Source organism: Mus caroli, unplaced genomic scaffold (assembly GCF_978045245.1).
Source record: "Mus caroli unplaced genomic scaffold, Mus_caroli_1 scaffold_2, whole genome shotgun sequence".
Classification (NCBI taxonomy): domain Eukaryota; kingdom Metazoa; phylum Chordata; class Mammalia; order Rodentia; family Muridae; genus Mus; species Mus caroli.
In genome coordinates, this window is record NW_028227257.1 from 32,957,322 (window position 1) to 32,971,388 (window position 14,067).

The 14,067-nt window shown below is 41.9% G+C and overlaps 1 protein-coding gene and 1 pseudogene across 2 annotated transcripts in view; one reads left to right on the forward strand and one right to left on the reverse strand.

Annotated features, from left to right (window-relative positions):
- LOC110289197 (glyceraldehyde-3-phosphate dehydrogenase-like) overlaps positions 1 to 14,067 on the forward strand; it is a 542,712-nt pseudogene that overhangs the window by 331,079 nt on the left and 197,566 nt on the right.
- The window catches only part of Kiz (kizuna centrosomal protein), a 116,182-nt gene that overhangs the window by 6,037 nt on the left and 96,078 nt on the right, over positions 1 to 14,067 (reverse strand). For both annotated transcript variants that reach the window (XM_021151189.3, XM_021151182.3), the window contains 2 exons: positions 11,650 to 11,736; positions 8,665 to 8,761 (listed from right to left, as the gene is read on the reverse strand). In XM_021151189.3, the coding sequence (XP_021006848.1) occupies positions 8,665 to 8,761; positions 11,650 to 11,736 (184 nt within the window). The remainder of the gene's footprint in view (positions 1 to 8,664; positions 8,762 to 11,649; positions 11,737 to 14,067) is intronic.

A 14,067-nucleotide genomic window follows, 5' to 3' on the forward strand; every position in this document is an offset into this window, starting at 1 on the left:
GTCGACCCGGAGCTCCGCCATTAAACTACCTTGTGTATTTACATCAAGACGGTCTTTTTGTGAGTCTTTGGGTGCACACTGAATCGGGAAATTGAGTGGGAGTTTCCCCACTAGGTTCTTTCACTCCTAGTACAGATTGGATGAGAAAGCAGGGCAAGTCAAGGAAGGTCTCTAAGCTGCATTCCTCCATGGTTTCTGCTTCAGTCCTGTCTCTGGGTTCCTGCTGTGAGCTTCTGCTCTGATTTCCTTAAGTAACAGACTGTGGCCTGGGATGTGTAATCAAATACATTCTTTCCTCCCTAAGTTGCTTTTGGTCATGGTGTTTATCCAAGCAAACTACAACACTCACTAAGTTGGAAAGTCTAAAAGAAACAGATGCATGTCTAGATACACGTGGCCTACCAAAACTAATAGTGTTGGCAGAGGTTTCAAGACAGCCTAGTATTGACTATGGCATGCGGTTGTGGTTGCTAGGGGTCACTCTTATGCAGATCTCCAATGAAAAGGAGAAAGTGGGGCCAGGAGAAATACAAATGTACAGTGTGAGGAGAAAAGGAACACCAGGGAAGAGGGTGCCAGAGCCAAGTCCTCAACTGCAGGAGATGAGCTGGCTAAAGAAAAGCCTGCCTGCTGCTAAATGGAATGAAGGAGTGGTGCCCTCAGGGCAAGATATGGCTTACTGAGCTCCCAACTTGTAAAAAGGAATCAAAGGAACACTAAAGTCTTGAAGGGACCCATCCACAACAGAAAGCTGGTGCACTGATATTGAAAGAGGGGGCCAAGTTCCAGCCCCAACAAGCAGAACTTGGCAGCTTTGGCCATGTGGTTCTGGCTTAGTCAAGGATACAAAAAGGGTTGTGGAATCTCCCTCCTTAGCTAAAGAAAGCTTCGTGTGTCCCTGCATGGGGGCTGAGCGAGGCCACTGCATGAAGCTGTGAAAGTGAAGCCTGGATTGTGTTGGAAATGCCAGATTTGTGGGATACCTGCCAATGAGAGCTGCAGATTGGTGTGGGACCAGTCTAAGAGAAAGAAATGTGTTGCAGTCAACAAAGCTGAAAGGAGTTGGAGAGCTGACGAATGCTTTGACACCACACTCGGAGATGAGATGCAGGACTTGGAGTTTGTCCTGCTGCCTTTTGTTCTTGCTTTGGTACAGGATTTCCTCACCATGCTCTCTTTCCAGTCTTTTGAAATGGTAAAGTATTTTCTGTGCCACCGTAAGTTAGAAGTATGTGATCTGCTTTATTTTTAATTTTAATTTAATTTAATTTAATTTAATTTAATTTTATTTTATAGGAATTACAGTTAAGAGATTGCCATGAGTCTCAATAGAGACGTTTTTCAGCAGTTCTAGGACTGTGGTAGACTACGGGGATTTTTGAAGTTGAACTGAATACATTTTTGCATTATTATATAGCTACAAGCCTATGGGGGTCAGGAAGTGGAAGGTGGTGGTTTGAATAAGAATGGCCCCCACAGACTCATATATTGGGATGCTTAGTCACCAGGAAGTTGAATGGTATGAAAGGATTAGAAGGATTAGGAGGTGTGGCCTTGTTGGAAGGAGTGTGTCACTGGGAGTGAGCTTTAAGATATCAAAAGCCCATGCTAGGTCCGGTCTCTCTTGCTCTGCTTTCAGACCAGGGTATGGCTCTCAGCTATTTTTCCAGCACAAAGCCTGCCTGACACTGTGCTTTCTGCCATGATGATAATTGATTGAGCACCCAAGTAAATGCTTTCTTTCATAGGAGTTGCCTTGGTCACTGTGTTTCATCACAGCAATAGAACAGTGACTAAGCCAGTGGCTCAGTAACAGTGAGACTGATTTAAAAAAACAAAACAAAACAAAAATCCTGGAGGAATGGGAGAGACTTCCATCAGTTATGAGAGCACATGTTGCTCTCACAGAGGACTAGGGTATGGCTCTTAGCACCTGCATGGCACTCACAAACATGGATAATTCTACCTCCAGGGGACCCAGCACCCTCTCCTGACCTCTGAAGACAACAGGCACACATGTGGCACACAGATATACGCAAGCAAACATCATACACAAATATAATAAATGCATTAAAAAAGGTCTGATTTACTAGTCCAGGCCTAGATGGATTCACTGGTGAATTTTACCAGACTTTCAAAGGAGAACTAATACCAATGCTTCTTAAACTATTCCATAAAACAGGAAAGGAACATTTCCAAATTCTTTCTGTAATGCCAGGATTTTCCTGTGTCAATAAAGGTACAAAAACAAGACAAATAACAGACCAATCTCCCTAGTCATGGGCGCAAAAGTTCACTACACAACGCTTGCAAACCAAATTCAGTAAGACATCAAAACAAAATTAAAAACACTCACAACCTACAGCCAACACTGCTACAGTACACAGGGAAACGTTAAAGCAGTTCCAGTGAGATCAAAAGAAAGACAAGGCAGTCTTCTTTCTCCACATCTACTAAATGTCCTGAAGGTCTAAGCTAGAGCAGAAACACCAGAGAACCAAATAGGAAATGAAAAAGTCAAATTATCTGTGCTTGCAGATTCTATAAAAAAGAGACCCTGCAAACTCCACCAGAAAACTCCTGGAACTGATAAGCACTTTCAGCACAGGGCAGGGCACAGAGTGAACTATAAACGCCAGCAGCTCCTCCCTTATCTCACTAACACACACTGAGGAAAGGGGGAAGCAATCCCTTCACAACCGCCCTCCAGCCATACATAGCCTTGGGATAAACCAGGCCACGGAAGTTAAAGACCTTTCTAATGAAAACTTTAAAATACTTTAGAGAAATTGAAGAAGATATCAGAAGATGGAAAAAGTTTCTATGCTCATGGATCAGTGGGGTCAATATTATGAAAATTGCTATTTTGCCAAAATCCACAGATTCGGTGCAATCCTTATCAAAATTCTCGTGCTGTTTTCTATGGAAATAGAAAAACCAATCTTAAAATTTATTTGAAAGCACAAGAGACTTCTGATAGCCAAAACAATCCTGGGGGTGGGGGGAGGTTTGGAGGCATTATCATACCTAATTTCAAGGTATCTTACAGAGCTATGGTAACAAGAACAACATGGTAATGAACAGACACATAGATTAACAGCCACAGCTATAAGATTTCGGGGCCTAAAAATAAACTCAAGACAGAAACCTGGAGGCAGGAACTGCAGCAGAGGCCATGGAGCGAAACACTTCTTACTAGTTTTATTTCTTACGGGCCTTGCTCTCCGAGGCTTACTCAGCCTGCTTTCTTTTACATCCTGAGACCAGGCTCAGGATTGCCTACAATGCGTTGGGTTGGGCCCTCCCATATTAATCATCAATCAAGAAAATGCCTCACAGGCCAATCTGATGTGGGTGTTTTCCAATTGAGATTCCTTCTTCCAAGTGACTCTAGTTTGTATCAAGTTGACAAAAACTAACCAGCACACTGAGTGTAAATGAAAACCCCATAGGGAACTTGGCACTTTGTAAGAAAAAAAACAAAGTAGAACACACTCCAGTTCTGCCTTCAAAAGTACTCACTGAAGACAAGGGCACCCGTCGGAGGGCACAGTTGGGAATGCTGCCTCAGGTCCCTGACATACACCAAGAGCCTCCACATCCTCATGAAGGGCAAGACCAAGACAAGTCTCCTCAGCACACAGGCCAGAGCCAGGAAAGACCCCGTGAAGGCTTCCGGCAAGCATGCCCACCTCCTTCCTGTTCCCTGAAACTGTGCCTGCAGATGGATGGCATTGGAACAGTTTGGGAAGGCAATCTAATTTGAAGTGAGCTAAGATTTCCATTTGAAAATGCATACGCCTCTCCTACACATATCACTTGTAGATAACTGGATAGAATACATACTGTCCCGCAGACCAGGAAGGTGATCCAGACAGAGGTGAGGCACTTTGCAAGTGGCTTGTATCACGAAGAAGGCTTGAGTGAACCGCTGAGCACTCTCTCAGAAAGCCCAGCAGTTACCCAGCTCTGCTGATAAACCTGCCAGACCAATGAGAAGCTCACATGGGGAGGGGAAACAAGCTCCTATACCTAGCTAGGTGGTGACAGAAATGCCATGGGGCCACTAGAATGGTATATGGCACAGCCACCCTTTGCCCAGGAAGCATTTGGGTAGGCGTATCCCAGCCAAACAACAGAAAGGCCAAAGGCATGGAATAGCATGTTGCATTAGGGCATGGCATCTGACCTGGTACCATGAAGGACACCCTTTAAGTCTACATAGTCGGCCAGCAAGAGCACTAGAATGTGGCTGTTCTATCTGGAGGGTGCATGCAATAAGCCTCTCAAAACCAGCAACAGCAGAAGAGCTGGGATGGGGCGTGGTACTCACTTCTGGTCCTGAAAGGTGGACAAATTTGGAGACTAGAAGACTTGGGGAATATGGTAATGTTAGCAACAGACTGACTGCCATTCCCTCCCTTACACAGGGGGAAAATCCACATCCCACTAACAAACACACCTGAATTACTGGATTTGGGGTCCACTTGAATTTGGCAATTAACTCTGAGGTTCCTGCCAAGAATACAACTTGTGACGTTGAGGACAATTAAGAAATGGTCCTCAGTGGGACTGTCCTGTTCTAGGGCCTAATTGTAAGACTGGAGGGCCAGTGATATCGCTTGGTCAGTACATGCCTACTGTGAAACATGAAAACCCAAGTTTGGATCCCCAGTGCCCATGTCAAAACTGGATGTGTGTCTGTAACTCTAGTGCTGGGGTCACGGTGGGATGGAATCAGGCAGCTTCTTGGAACTCAGTGGCTGCATCTGGGCAAATGGATGAGCTTCAAGTGCACTGAGAGAACTTGTATTGAAAAATACGGTATAGAGCTATCAAGAAAAACATCCAGCATTAACCTCTGGCCTACACACACACACACACACACACAGGCATGAAAGGAGAGGCAAGTCCACCTATGAGAAGATGTATTATCTTGGCTGTGAACCACAAAAATTTCTGTGGATTTGTAATCAGTATTAAAAATTTTCAAATAGCATCTTTGGCTGGATTTTCTTTCCTTCAAAAATAGACATTTTTTTCTGGGAAAAATGTAGGAGAAAAAAACAACCCAGAAAGAAATGAAAGTATAAATAATAACCATACCAACAAATCTCCACAAATACCAGTCTTAAGTTTTAAAGGTCGCCAAGTCTGAGGCTGTTTAAATTGACAAAGTCTGAGCGCCCCCTGATGGCCAGTTGGAGCTCCTACAGCACATGCTGTAATTTTTGCTGTCCTTGCGCCAGCTAGTTTACTTCTTCCCGTCAAATAAAATGACTTTTCTTAACTGTAAGGTCAATGCAGACTTCCTAAGCTGGAGATGGCGATGTGCACTTTATAAAGGTACATGAAGGTCTGCCAGAAAATTTTCGTTTTTACTTCAATGGACAATTAGTATCTAAGTATCTTTATACTGCTCCAGGGAAAATAACAAATGACCAGACAAGAAAGAAAAGCTGTGGCCACCAACTGATCATCAGCTGCACGTTGGCGCCCTCCGCTGGCCAATCCCATGGCTGCAGGGCTGGCAAGAAATGCCACCCACGGTGGCCCTGTTAAGGGGTGCGGGTGGCCCGCTGACTTTTAGTACCTTTCCCCTGGGCAATTATGCTGCAAGCACACACTCTTTTCTTTCAGCAAAAATCTTATCTTGATTCAACCAGAAGGCCGGAGTTACAAGGGAACCGGTAAGCTGAACTTACAAGGAAGCTGTGAGGATACACTCTCCATTGAATAAATGGATCCTGGAGAGTGAAGCCGCTTCCTGGGGAAGGTAAAGAGAGACAATGTTTGCAGAGGAGAGGAAGCTCTGGCATGCACCCCGGAACAAAAGGGAACAAGTGGTCTTTACTCGGAGAACAGCTTCCTATTAGGACTCACTCCTTCGTACATCATGCCTTTCATCCCCACTCAACCACAAAATGATTTTACTGAAGCAAATACAATGGTAGAAAAAGATTTACACTGAAAGAATCTTTAATAATAAACTGTTGCCGATCGGCCTACTTGCCCGTGATTTATAATACAATAAACATCGGATTCTATTACGGCTCATACACTGAAGCCTCTGCTCTGCAAAACGGCATCTAAAAGCGTGGGGACGCCGCCGCCGTCACAATGAAATGAGCATGTATAAATGTGCTAAGAGTATCTCTTTGCATCTTTTATAGCTTGTGTGTATTAATCTGTAACGCTTATTAAGAAAGTCATTGCTATGCAAAGCAGCACCCAATCCCTTTCTCTGGCTTTTCAACAGAGTGCACTGTTTAGCCAATAGGAGGGACCCTCTGGCCCTCATTCTGCATTCATCACAGGCAACATTTGCACAATGTATCTCTCAAAGGCGGCTGAAAAGAAGGCCTTAATACTCATGTAAACAACTGCAAACCAATTACTTAATGAATCAGGCCCACACATAATGAGGTGCAGACAAAGAGCTATAAATGCATTTTTGCGCCCAAGCCCCTGCTTTAAAGTAAAATCCCTCAGCTGTAGTTTGGGCTTAACTAGCACATCATAATTATTGTCTCTAGGACATCAGAGGAAGCCATTTTTTTTTTTAAGGTCCAACAGGGTCTTTTTTTTTTTTTTTTTTTTTTTTTTTTTTTTTTTTTGAGATTGCTCATCAGCTCACTGACAAAACAGAGCAAAGAAGAATTTTTAAAAGTGCTACAGCAGCGTAGCACTGTTATGTTTATTCTCAAGTACTGGGTTTCGAGACCACTTGTAAAAGCAATAAAGCACAAGGAGTGACTGCAGTAAGTGGGATCCTTAAATGTAAGCCTCTAAGAAATTTCAGCAGAGCCAGGCACAAACAGCAAAACCTGAGCTCTCCAAAGCCCAGGGTGGGGTATTAACAATAAGAGAGCCAGCACAAGAACCAAACTGTGCGGAACAGCACACCAAGCCACACTCACCGTTCAAAGCCTTGCATGCTAGATTACCATCAAGTGTCCAGAACTGAGGGCTCCTGGAGGACCTTTTAGTGGGTTTCTTTTTCTTAAAGGGGCCTGATGAGATTACTTATGATTTATTTGAAAATTAATTTCATACAGAAATATAATAACAAGAGGTTCCATACTTTAATCTGTAGAAAAACAAAGTCTAATTTTCCTCTGTCGAACTGGGGCTAGGTATAAATGACCAGGCTGAGAAAATGTCCTATCTGATCCTATTATTTTCTAAGTGTGTTTAAGAACTTCTCAAAGGACCTACATAAAGAACTTGTCTTAATGCTAGGCACTAGTGGTGCTCGCCTTTAATACGGATCTCTGTGAATTTGAGGCCAGCCTGGTCTACAGACTGAGTTCCAGGACAGTCAGGGCTACACAGAGAAACTCTGTCTCAGTGTGTGGGATGGGGACTTGTTTTAATGTCTTTAAAACATAATGGGGACAAATACTTCTGACAGTCTTAAAAACTAAAGGGATACATTTTTAAGCCAAATGGTAACATTAAAACTGGAAACTATCTGTAAAATTTACTGACCTTTAAAAATTCTCTTAAAAGACATACAACTTGAATTTATTGTATAACCCAATGATATAGTATTCAACATTCTCCCAAACCCAGTAAGTTCCTACTTTCTCAAAAATACAAACAAAAACCTGGTATTAAAGGTAATTTCTTATAAACAAGAAAGCATTTTGGATACTCATAAAGTTTTGAGAAAGTTAACCCATCCAAGTAGCCCAGGTCCTAAAATACTGCCGTGCTTCTGTAAAATACAAATGAACAGATTTTTTTTTTCCATTTTCATTTCCTTTTAATATGACATTTCTGGATCAGATCATTTTGTTATTTGGACATTACACAAAGCAGAAGCGATGTAAAGGTCATGTTTTAACATTTTAGCAGGGTCAAGTAGTAAATTCAAAGGTAATGCAGTCATCTAAAGGACACTTTTTTTAATGAGCAATGCAAAGGAGGCCTGCGAGGCTGTTTGAAATAGTATTTACTCCAAAGTAAAGGAGTAGGCGCTGCATCAGGCAATTGTTTAGCTTCACATTATGAATGCTTCCTAAGTGACTGGAAGTCACTGCATTATCACTATCAGAAGCTGATGGCAAATTCAGCACAGAACTCGCTTATTATAGCTCACAAAACTTGCAAAAAGTGTTACATTTTAGCAAGTGTGAAAAGATACATTCTGTCCTTTAAGGGGAGTAAGCAAGGACACATAAGAAGGAGTGAGTAATGTGGCTGGAAGACTTGCTTTAAAAAAAAAAATCCATACATAAAAACTAATACAGAGCAATTGCCGAACGGTCCTCTATCAATTGTCTCAGAAAGAAGAAACATGCCACTTTATTTCTCTTAAGGCCTGATGTCTTCTCCCTGCCCTTTTCCTGACAGCCTCCTTTGTGTGGTCTCTAAGCAGTCCTACTGCGAGCAGCTGTAGACGCTAATTTGTGGTTCACTGAGGTGTCAATTGAGTCTTAAACCAAGGAAACAACAGCTGCAAAACAATACTTGGCTCTGGGGCAAATATTTTCAAAGGTAGACTAAAGTTTCAGCTGTTATTTTATATAAACAAAAAACCCCAAACCATAACCCTCCATCAAGTCACACACAAAATAACACGCAGCCAGGGCTGAACTCATTGCGTAGTGACATTTCTCATCTTGTTACTGCTATTCAGAAGGGGTTTCACGACTTTACCTTGACAAAGGACTTCCTTCACTAGATGAAAAACTAGCTTCCGAGGCGATTTTGTGGGCTGTCTTTGTTGTGACCATGCTGCCACCAATATCCAGACCTGTGACAAACACAGCCAAGGGGAGTGAGAGTTAGCCACCACAGTCTCGAGACACATGCACACACAGTCTCCCAGAAAATTTGGAAACTCAAGAGGAAGATCCTGTTCAAGCCACAGAAGGTTTTGGGGGCTTCTAGGCCCAGAGACAAACTACTCATAGAACACTGAAAAGAAACGGGGAATCTTCTTTATAACACTAAAACTAAATGAAATGAAATGGAAAAACAAAGCTCTAACTACCCACAGCGCTCAGCTTCATTTCTCACTTTAACCCCTCAGTCCCTTGCTGTAGTTGGGACTGAACCTGAGCCCTCCTCAAATGTGCTAGGCAAGCACATGACCCAGAGCTAAGTCTTCAGCAAGCTTTGCTTTAAATGGCCAGGATGTGCAAATAAGAGCAAGGTTGATCAATTCACTTTGTTAGAACACAGGCAGGGATGGATGGCTCACCAAGACAGCAGGTACAGGGAACCAGGTCTCAGACATAAACTGACACTCTGGGATGACAGGCTCCTACACTATCTACTCTTAAGCCCTTTGCTAAATCCTGTTTCTTATCCCACCAAGAATAAATTTCCACTAAAAGCTACCAAGGCCACTCTCAGCCTGTGTTGAGGATGTGGATACACAACACACTATTTTCCCTGGGGATGGAGGCTGGACTGTCCCCACTGTCCTCAGCCTTGGATATTTTCTGAGGCACTTGTTTTTAATGGGCAGTCACCCCAGATCCTAGAGAGTACACAGGCAGCTTTGCCACAGGCTTGCTGAGCTGCTCACCTGTGAATGGTTTGCCTGCATATAATCTCTGTGGCAAGATAACTCTTTCAGCGCCATGCCCACGCTCAACTCAAACAGGGTCTCCACACTTGTATAGGACAGGACTTTGGGTTATGAAAAGTGGGGCTCAGAACTTAAGTGGGTTTTCTCAGTAACAGATCTGGAGACAGAGGCCTAAAACATATAACTCAGAAAGTAACTGAGATAGGAGTGCTCCTTTAGGAGTGAGAGGTGAGGCTGAGATCCCCACCCTCTGGTTTTTAGTGGGAGGTGGGGTGGCAAGTTTCCCTTCACCCTGTCAGATAGTCACCTGTTCTCTGCAGCTCAGGGGACTACAGGGCAGTAGAAGGCAGGGGAGAGTGAATGCAGGGCACTGTCAACGCTAAGAGCAGCCAACAGCATCAGAAGCTCCTGTCAATACTACACCAGACTTCTGGGATCCTTTCAGGTATCATCGTGAGATAGACCGAGGAAACTGAACCTGCCTGTGCTTAGCCATACCACCTGTCAAGTGCCATTTCATGTATGAAAAGTTTAACAGAATAGGATCAAAATACATTGTATTAGTATATGAGCTGCTCAAAGAATAAATATTATTTGAAATAAGCTATTAATATATTTAATAGTAGCATAATTTTTATAGATAACCAAGAGATGACAATTTATGCCAAATACTTGTCTTTTGTACCTGCCAATTAGGTATCAAAATACACTTGCCATCTTGCACACAACTTTAATCTCAGCACTTGGGAGGCAGAGGCAGGTGGATCTCTGAGTTCAAGGCCAGCCTGGTCTACTAAGAGAGCTCTACCAGCCTGAGCTACAGAGAGAAACACCATCATGAAAAAAAAAAAAAAAAAAAACCCAAAGAACCAAAATACACTTGCCCAAACTACCTGCAGCCCCACCTTCTCAGCTCTACATGCCTGCTGAGCAGTTCTGCTCTGAGCAAGGCATTGCTCTCCTGAGACCTCATTTATAAAATGAGGGCGTTGGACAAACGCCTCAATTCAGACTGTATGTCCCAAATGTGACCCGCACTAAGATCTTTCTGAAGCATAAGTGGCATACTGAATCATTAAAGCAACCAAAATAAATGACAGTGCCACTGATATTACTAAAACATGTATTCTCTAAATACAGACAGATAGCACATGCCTTGAAAAAGTATCTGTCAGAGGAAGACATGTTTGAGATAACTGGAAACCTGAATATGGTTCATGAATTATATGAATTGTAAGAACTCACTGTGCAACTCTGATATGAGAAATAGAGTATGGTGATCATAGAAAATTAAAGCCACTCTGAGCTGCAAGGATGGCTCAGTTGGTGGTTAAGAGTACTGGTTCTTCCAGAGGACCTAGGGTTCAATTCCCAGTACCCCCATGGTGGTTCATAACCAACTGCAACTATGCTTCTAGAGACTCCAACATTCTCTTCTGACATCCATCAGTACCATACATGCACATGGTACATATTCACATTGGCAAGAACAAGGACACACATAAAATAAAACATGTAAGTCTAAAATTTTAAAAAATGCATATATACTTTCTTCTATATTATGTTCCTTCTATAATGGATATTAAATTGAATATATGAAAAGAACATATAATAAAATGAAAACCACATGTACAGTGGGAGAACGTAAGAAAATTAAAATTGAAATGAAACCCTAGACTAAAGAAACTATGTTTAAGCCTAAATGTTAGCTTTCTTGGAGTCTACAGTCCTTTCATTATAACACCGGAGAATCTCCCAGCACTCCCACAAGAGTGGACATGCAGCACAGAGCTGTCCTTACGAAATAAGGAGATATAGTAAGGAGCAGTTTTGAGTATCTTCTGCAGGAGTTGGTGAAAAGATACCTTCATGATACACCAAATAGCTTCATAGGGTCTATGAGAGCTATTACCCTGCTTGGCCGCATGTAGCCAGAGGGCCCCTCCAAATGCTTGTCTGTTAAGGATGAAAAGTTCTTGCTCACTCAAGACTCAGTAATACTCATTATAAAGAAAACTCTAAAACCATGCTCTCTAAGCATCATCCTGGCTGCTGCCCCCGGCCCCCAGCCACAGGATTCAAGTGCTGAATCTGTCCCAACTTACTTGAAAACTGACTTTCAAATCTCTCTTCAGCTTGATTTGAATTGTCCTGAAGGGTAGACTTCTTCAGTAACTGGTAGGCTTTTGTTTCTATAGATGAAGAAAAGCAAACTGTTCATTAGTATTTCTTAAATTCCTTTATGAGGCTAACATTTCTCAGATGCATGGTCCCCCTAATTAGGATCTCTATAAAAGGTAAACATTTCTGAAATGCACGCTTTCCCTGTGGAACCCAATCTATCTTCAAACTTGTAACTTCCTACCTCTTCCTCACAAGTGTATGTTTCAAATAAAAATTGAGTTGCACCTAAATTTTAAGACTCAGGGGCAAACTTTAAGAGTTCATTTGAGGCTACAAATTTGTCATTTCAGTGAATCTGTGTATAGATTCACTATCAAAATCAATCAAAATTCACTATTCTGAGCTTGCAGAAGCAGCATCCTGGTAGGAAAGTCTCTGGGCTCCAGGTCCTGATTCTCGGGCTCTGAGAGAGGGGAGAGAGAATGCAAAAATCTCAGGAGGGTTAGAGGCAGACCTACTGGTCAGATTCAGTGAAAAGTCTAATCTCAAGGGCTAAGGAAAGGGTGGCTGCCTACAGAAAGCAAAGCTAGGTACACAGAGGGATCAGCAAAGCTGCAGCCACAGGTACAAATTAGACACTAGGGAAAGGGCTCATTGAAAGGGTGAGGACCTGAACACTGTCTGGAGGCTATGTGAGCCATAAGATGCTAAGTGATGGTGGGCCAGCCTCAGACTCTGCAGGCAAGAGGGCACTTTTTGCTAGAGGTTCTTGAACAGTTCCTTCCTAGAACAGTCTAGAAGGCTTAGTCAGGAAGCCAACTTCACAGTGCAAAAGGGCCAAACAATGCATATGACTTTTTTTTTTTTTTTTTTTGGTAACTTGGGCCCAGGCTCTTCTGGAAGGAAAAAAGGAGAGCAAGGAAGTTAAAGCTGCAGTGTGCTGCTGCCTCGCCAATCCAGTTACAACACGTGAATAAAGGAGAAAAAGTCACATGCAGAAATAAAAGCTAGCCTGCTGCAAACATTGGACTAAGAGCCCAAGAAGCTCATCCCAGCTGCAAGCAAGGCATAAATCTGAAAATCTGAGGACTAGGTAACTGTAAAAGGCTTGATGTATACTGTACCCTGTGCCCCGGAACTCCAGGGAAACACTTCTCTCATTTGTAATGCTAGCCACTCAAGAATTACGGAGTAATTAAAATGATTAGATGAATCCAACATTTTAAAAGAAGCCAATTCTTTTCATATACAGAAGCATGTATATATGTACACACACACACCCTCAAGTTTTTGGTTCTGAATCCTGTAGTCAAGCACTATTATATATTCAACTTTATGTCAAATTTTAGCTTAAGAAATAGAAAATATTGCAGTTTAAAACATACAAGGCAAGGGGTCTACATCCCATGTAGTATCCAGCCCAAAGATTAAGACCTATTCTTTTTATTAATTCCATGCTGATGACACAATGAGGTAAATATATTTCCTCTACTTTGTTACCTAAGCTGCCAGAGCCCACTCATCCATCTTCCTGCAAAGCTGAGGGATCACTAAGAGGGTTGTTTTTTTTTTTTTTTTCCTTTTTGATATGCATTTTGGGTCTAGAAAATAGAAGCAGCTAGAGAAAAAAAGGTAAAAACATGCTGAATAAAGGGGGTAGGACAGAGAGGATGCTGAGGAGAGGAGAAAGAGAAAGCCTCAACTTCTTATCTTTTATTCTCTTTTATATGCAAATGTACACCTGCTAAAATACTCCTAAATCTACAAATAAAAAGAAAATATCTGATGAACAAGTGCTTTTAACAGCCCATTACAAGATACACATGTGTTTCCCCAGCCTCTAAGGAGTGTATGGAGGCAAGGAATCTGCCCATTGCTTTTGCAGAAATCCTTAATAAAAAAAAAGAAAAAAAAAAAAAGAGTTGGGTCTGGAAAGGAATAACAAAGGGAGACGCAGACAATGCTATCACCGCAGCAAGGGAACCAGACCTTGAACCCACAAAGAACCAGGGCGCTCAACTGAGGATGTTTAAGTACTGTTCCTATATGAAGTGGGCAGAAATTCTAAAATTAAAATTGAAAAATGCTTTCAGTAGAAAGAATGCTATGGTTCTATTTATTACTTTTCCTGTATTTCTACACATGTTAAAATGATTTTTCATCTTATATTAGATGCACTGACGAAACAAACTCAGTTGCTTTTGCAAAAATAACACTAAAAGCAAAATGGTATTTCCAAAATTAATTCAAAAGATATGTTATCACTTTAAGCCCATAAATCAGTTATCTAATAAAATGAAAAAAAATTGAATATGGGTGCTTTTACAACTTAGGAAATATAATAGAAGATGCTTGCATATTTAAGATTTCAGAGAAAGAAGGCCACATGTCTCTGATCT